This window comes from Neomonachus schauinslandi, chromosome 14 (assembly GCF_002201575.2).
Source record: "Neomonachus schauinslandi chromosome 14, ASM220157v2, whole genome shotgun sequence".
Classification (NCBI taxonomy): domain Eukaryota; kingdom Metazoa; phylum Chordata; class Mammalia; order Carnivora; family Phocidae; genus Neomonachus; species Neomonachus schauinslandi.
This window is the reverse complement of record NC_058416.1, coordinates 59540250-59544989: the sequence shown is the minus strand read 5'-3', so window position 1 is coordinate 59544989 and position 4740 is coordinate 59540250. Positions and strand designations below refer to the sequence as shown.

Genomic DNA, 4740 nt, shown 5'->3' with positions numbered 1-4740 from the left:
TGAGCCCATGGGATTTCCTGAGACCTCCGTAGCACTCCCCGCACTTAGAGGAGGTTAGGTAGGATATGTGAACCTTTCAAATTCTTTATTTCCCAAAGCATCTTATCAGAAACCCCAAATGAGAAAAGAAGTCTCCACTCATCTTTAAATCATGTACTTTTACAGAAGAATTGTCTAAATTTCCAATGTTGCCACTAACACCAAATGAACTGAATTTTCAAGGATGAGTTCCAAAAAAATCATGATCAAAAAAATAGGAGACAGGTAGACTCCTAATCTCCACCAAAGGAAATTCTAATATCACCCTTTCCTACCAACGAAAGCATGGTCACAACATGCTTTCGTGCTTTTACTACTTTTTGAAAAGGTGGAGTTAACACTTCATCATTTATGAGCAGGTGTCATTCAGACATATACTTTCGTTATGTCTCATCTCTTTTCGTAAATAAAAAAATCACAAACTATAACCAGCTGACTGTTAACAGTGCTTTCAGAATTCACAATTACTTTAATTCTGCAATGCTTGCTTCAAGTTTTTCTTTAATAGCACCACAAAATTCTCCCACCTTTTCTTCTTTTTTATAAAACTGAAAGGTTGGGATGCAAATGATCTCCAGGTCTCTCACCAGCTCCTCACACTCATCAGCATCCACTTCCAGGAACACCACATCCTCATACTTCAAGGACAGGGACCGGAAAAGGGGCCTGATGGTCCTGCAAGGCCCACACCAGGTGGCTGAGAAGTCCACGGCTACCAGCTTCTCCCCGGCCTCCTTGAGTGCCAACTCAAAGTCCTCCTTGCTCAGGATCATTTTCACTGAGTCCACCTCCAAGAGTTCCCTTGTCTCTGATGGCTTCTGGACACTGCCTTCTATGGGATGGATGGCTTCTTCTGAGGACTTGGGAATGTCACCCTTCTTGGACTGAATGGTTTCCTCTGAGGACTTGGTGATGTCCCCCTCCTTGGGGTGGATTGTATCTTCTGAGGACTTGATGTCACCCTCTCTGGGCAGGAGGCTTTCCTCTGAGGACTTGGAAGTGTGGCTGTGCTTGGACAGGATGGTTTTTGCTAAGACCTTGGGGCTGTTGACCTGCTTAGACTGGAAAGCTTTTGCTGACAACTTGGGGGTGTTGGCCCCTTTGGGCAGAACGGATTTTGCTAAGAACTTGGGGCTATTGCCCTGCTTAGGCAGGATGGATTTTACTGGGGAATTGGTGTCACCCTGCTTGCGTGGGATGTTCTTTTCTGAAGAAGCAGACGTGCCATCTTCCTTTGGCAGGGTGATTTTTTCTGAGGAATTGGAGATGTCATCTTGTTTGGGTGGGATAATTTTTTCTAAAGAATGGAGGGTGTCAGCCTGCTTGGATAGGATGATTTTTGCTGAAAAATTGGGGGTGTCAGCCTGCTTGGGGGGGGTGGTTCTTACTGAAAAATTGGGGGTGTCAGTCTGCTTGGGTAGGATGGTTTTGGCTGGGGAATTGAGGATATCAGTCTGTTTGTATGGGGTGGTTTTAGTTGGGGAATTGGAGGTATCACCCTGCTTAGGTGGGATGATTTTGGTTAAAAAACTGGAGGTGTCAGCCTGCTTGGGTGATAGGGGTTTTGCTGAGAAATTGAAGATGTCAGTCTGCTTGAGTGGGATAATTTTTTCTGGGGAGTTGGGGGTGTCAGCCTGCTTGGGTGGGATTGTTCTTGCTGACAAACTTGGAGTATCAGCCTGCTTGGGCAGGATGGGTTTTGCTGAAAAACTGGGGATGTCAGCCTGCTTGGGCTGTATGGTTTTTGCTGAGGAATTGGAGATGCTACCGCCCCATACAGGGGGAAATATGTCCTTGGGCTGTGGACCTCTGGACTCCTTTGCAGGCATGTGTTGTATGTTGTTTACCTCACGGGCCAAGGCCTTCTCCTGGATACATGCTGGGTCCAAGAATTCTGGTACCAACGGAGTCACATGGCTGGACAGACCCTGTAATAATGCACTTTCTGAACAAATAAATAAATAAATAAATAAATAAAGTGCAAAAGAAGAAACAAAAAAAATTCTTATCACATACTCTGGGGAAGACAAATGTCATTCTTAGAGCCCGCAAATGTAGTTTTATGAATGATGTATCAACTTGAATAATCATATTCAACAGAAGGCCAGGCAGCATGTGATTACACTGATCTTTATATAGAGTTGTCTTTTTTAAAACTACAACTTTTCTCTGCTTCAATCCTGCTGCCTTCTCCCTAAGCATGTAGGTCCCTAAGATGGCCCTCCTCCCTCCCACTTACCATTGGCATCACCTTGACTGGTTTCTTCTTGTTTCTCTGGACTCATTTTCGGTTCTTCTGGGACTCCCTCTCTATCACTTTCCACTTCCAGTTCCTTGTCCATAGCCACTCATACTTCATGCGTGCCTCACAGTGAAGACGAGGTTGTACCCTCCAACTTCTTCCAAACTCGCCAACCTACATCATACAACAAGTAACAACTTACATGTGGGTAGTACTTACAGCTGGTTTTCCCTCTTGGTACTCAGAACAGTAGCATTTGATAGTTTCGTGACAGCCTTGGTTATGGCGGCCGAGCTGTGCATCAGCCTGAGTGCCTGCTGTGCGTTCACAGGCATTATGTCCTGTAACATAGCAAACCACTGAGGTAAGTGCCATTATGATCCCCACTTTACAAATAAGAAAGTTGAGCCTTGGGCAGGTTATGTAACTTGCTCAAGGTCACAAAGCTAGTAGGTGGGCAGGTTCCAAGCCTGTCCTCCAAATACTACCCTGAACTGTTCTGTTTGCCAAAAGATGGTAACCCAAAACCAACTTTCCTACAACCTCCCTCTAGGACTCTTCAGCCCCAGCTTCCCCTTTCTGACTCACCCACCATAACCATCTGAGTGTCTCTTCCTAGCCATGTTACCCTCCTCTACAAAGTCCTGCCTGACTGTCAGGTGTCCTGTTTGACCTATTTGGAAGGGAGTAGATTATGACATGGAGAAATTCCCTAACTGAGAAGAAGTGAAAACATCACCCCTTCATTCCAAATAGATGGGGACCCAAGAGAAACAGGTACATGTGTCCTGGCCTCCCCTCTTCAAGAATGAAACCTCAGCATGGATCCAGGTTAGATGTGTTCAGAGGAAAGCTGACAGCAGAGGAGTATTTGCCTGGGCTCCATTTGGGAGGCCAGGAAGAGCCCACATCCTCATTGACTCCATATCAACATGTCAGCTTGGGCCCCTGGCAGAGGGCATGACTGGGTTCTTGGGCCTGGGGCAGGCTCCTGGCCCCATAGCCTGCTGTGCGCATGCCAGGGATCTGGATATCCTACAGTGGGGCTGGGAGTGTCCTGGGAAGACCAGCAGACCTACGGGGAACTCAAGGAAGAAGAAAGAAGCTACTGTGAAGGGGGATTTGTGACCAGAGGCAAGGACTGGAGTCATAGGCTCGACCAGTGGGTAAGAACATGGTGGCCCACCCCCAAGATGGGACCAGTGGTCCTCAGCAGTCCTCAGTCTAGGGACCAGACCAGACTAGCCACTTCATATGGGAAACCAGAGGCAGAGGGATGGGCCACAACCAGACCACACGACCCTGTGCACCCAGATACTATGGAGAAATGGGAGGAATCAGAAAGACTGAGCTGCTACCAGAATGAAAAAGTGTTCATCGGGCTGAAATTTCACAAACAGGCAGATTGAATCCTGCCCCTCACCATTCCTCCTCAAATCCCCTAGAGATAAGGCTCATGGAGAAAGTAGATCCCCTGTAGAAAAAGTTTAAGGCCACATTCTATTTGCATATCTTCATAAAAGTGAGGAGATCTGTGACCCTGTTGCATTTATACTTGGGGGATCTGAGCTGTGTTTTAGATTTGGCAGAATGGTTCCAATTATTTCTACTCTTCATTCTGCAATTCAGATGGAGTCCAAGCAACTTGAAATATCGATGCCTCTGAATAATTTTCATTCAACTTGTCAAAAAAATGTCCTTTCAGGAGAAAATTTCCTTTAGCACAAGCTGGTCCCCAAATTGCTCATGAACCCTTATGTCAGTTGTGGTTCTGTCATGGAAACAATAAATCAGCTATTTTAGGCACAGGAAGATTTATCTAATTATAAAATAGCTGGAAAGCCTGCCTCTCGGCTATGTGTCCTAGAATAATTTCTAGAAAAATGAGCAGCACTGCAGAACTGGGCTGCCAGGGGGTAGCGGCCTCCATGATATCAGGAAGGCAGGGAATCAGAACGTTGTTGACTCCAAGAACTTTCGCTCTAGCTGCAATCCAAGGGGGAGACAGCCACTGCCCAACCCCCTCTTAGCTCAGAGCTAGAGCTGAACGCCCCCGGCAGAGAGGGGCAAAGCTGCAGGATGATGGCTTTCTTCCCATGCAGGTCCGTCTACTGGCAGAATCTATTTTGCACCCAGAACCCCAGGGGAGTCCAAAAAATGTGGTTTTCGGATTTCCAGCCTCCGCAGTATAGGGAAGCACACTAGAATTTGGAATAAATACTGTGTGGAAATTCATTTCTACCCCATGCTTACAAAGACAACGTGGCAGTCTAGCTTTTATACATTATGCTGGTGTAAATTTTTTGGTTTTATAATTGCAAAAATAATACATGTTTATAATAGAAACATTAGGAAACACAAGTTAAAAGAAAAGAATTACTCAAAGTACCGATCTTCAAGGATCACCACTAACAATATTGTGATGTATATTCTTTGCCTTTCTCATTATTTGCACATAG

The 4740-nt window shown here is 45.7% G+C and overlaps 1 protein-coding gene across 1 annotated transcript; it reads right to left on the bottom strand.

Annotated features, from left to right (window-relative positions):
• Positions 1-503: 503 nt before the first annotated feature.
• On the bottom strand, positions 504-2616 carry TXNDC2 (thioredoxin domain containing 2). The gene is made up of 3 exons (XM_021689479.2): positions 2523-2616; positions 2279-2386; positions 504-1984 (listed from the first exon to the last, which is right to left on the bottom strand). Exons 1-3 carry the CDS (start codon positions 2614-2616, stop codon positions 504-506), a joined length of 1683 nt encoding a protein of 560 aa, XP_021545154.1.
• Between the last annotated feature and the right edge of the window lie 2124 nt (positions 2617-4740).

Coding starts and splice junctions, on each gene's coding strand:
- TXNDC2 (XM_021689479.2), bottom strand. CDS start 2,616: ATGCCTGTGAACGCACAGCAGGCACTCAGGCTGATGCACAGCTCGGCC. Junction 2,387..2,522: donor ATCAAATGCTACTGTTCTGA/GTACCAAGAGGG, acceptor ATGAAGTATGAG/TGGCTATGGACAAGGAACTG. Junction 1,985..2,278: donor CAGTCAAGGTGATGCCAATG/GTAAGTGGGAGG, acceptor TTATTTGTTCAG/AAAGTGCATTATTACAGGGT.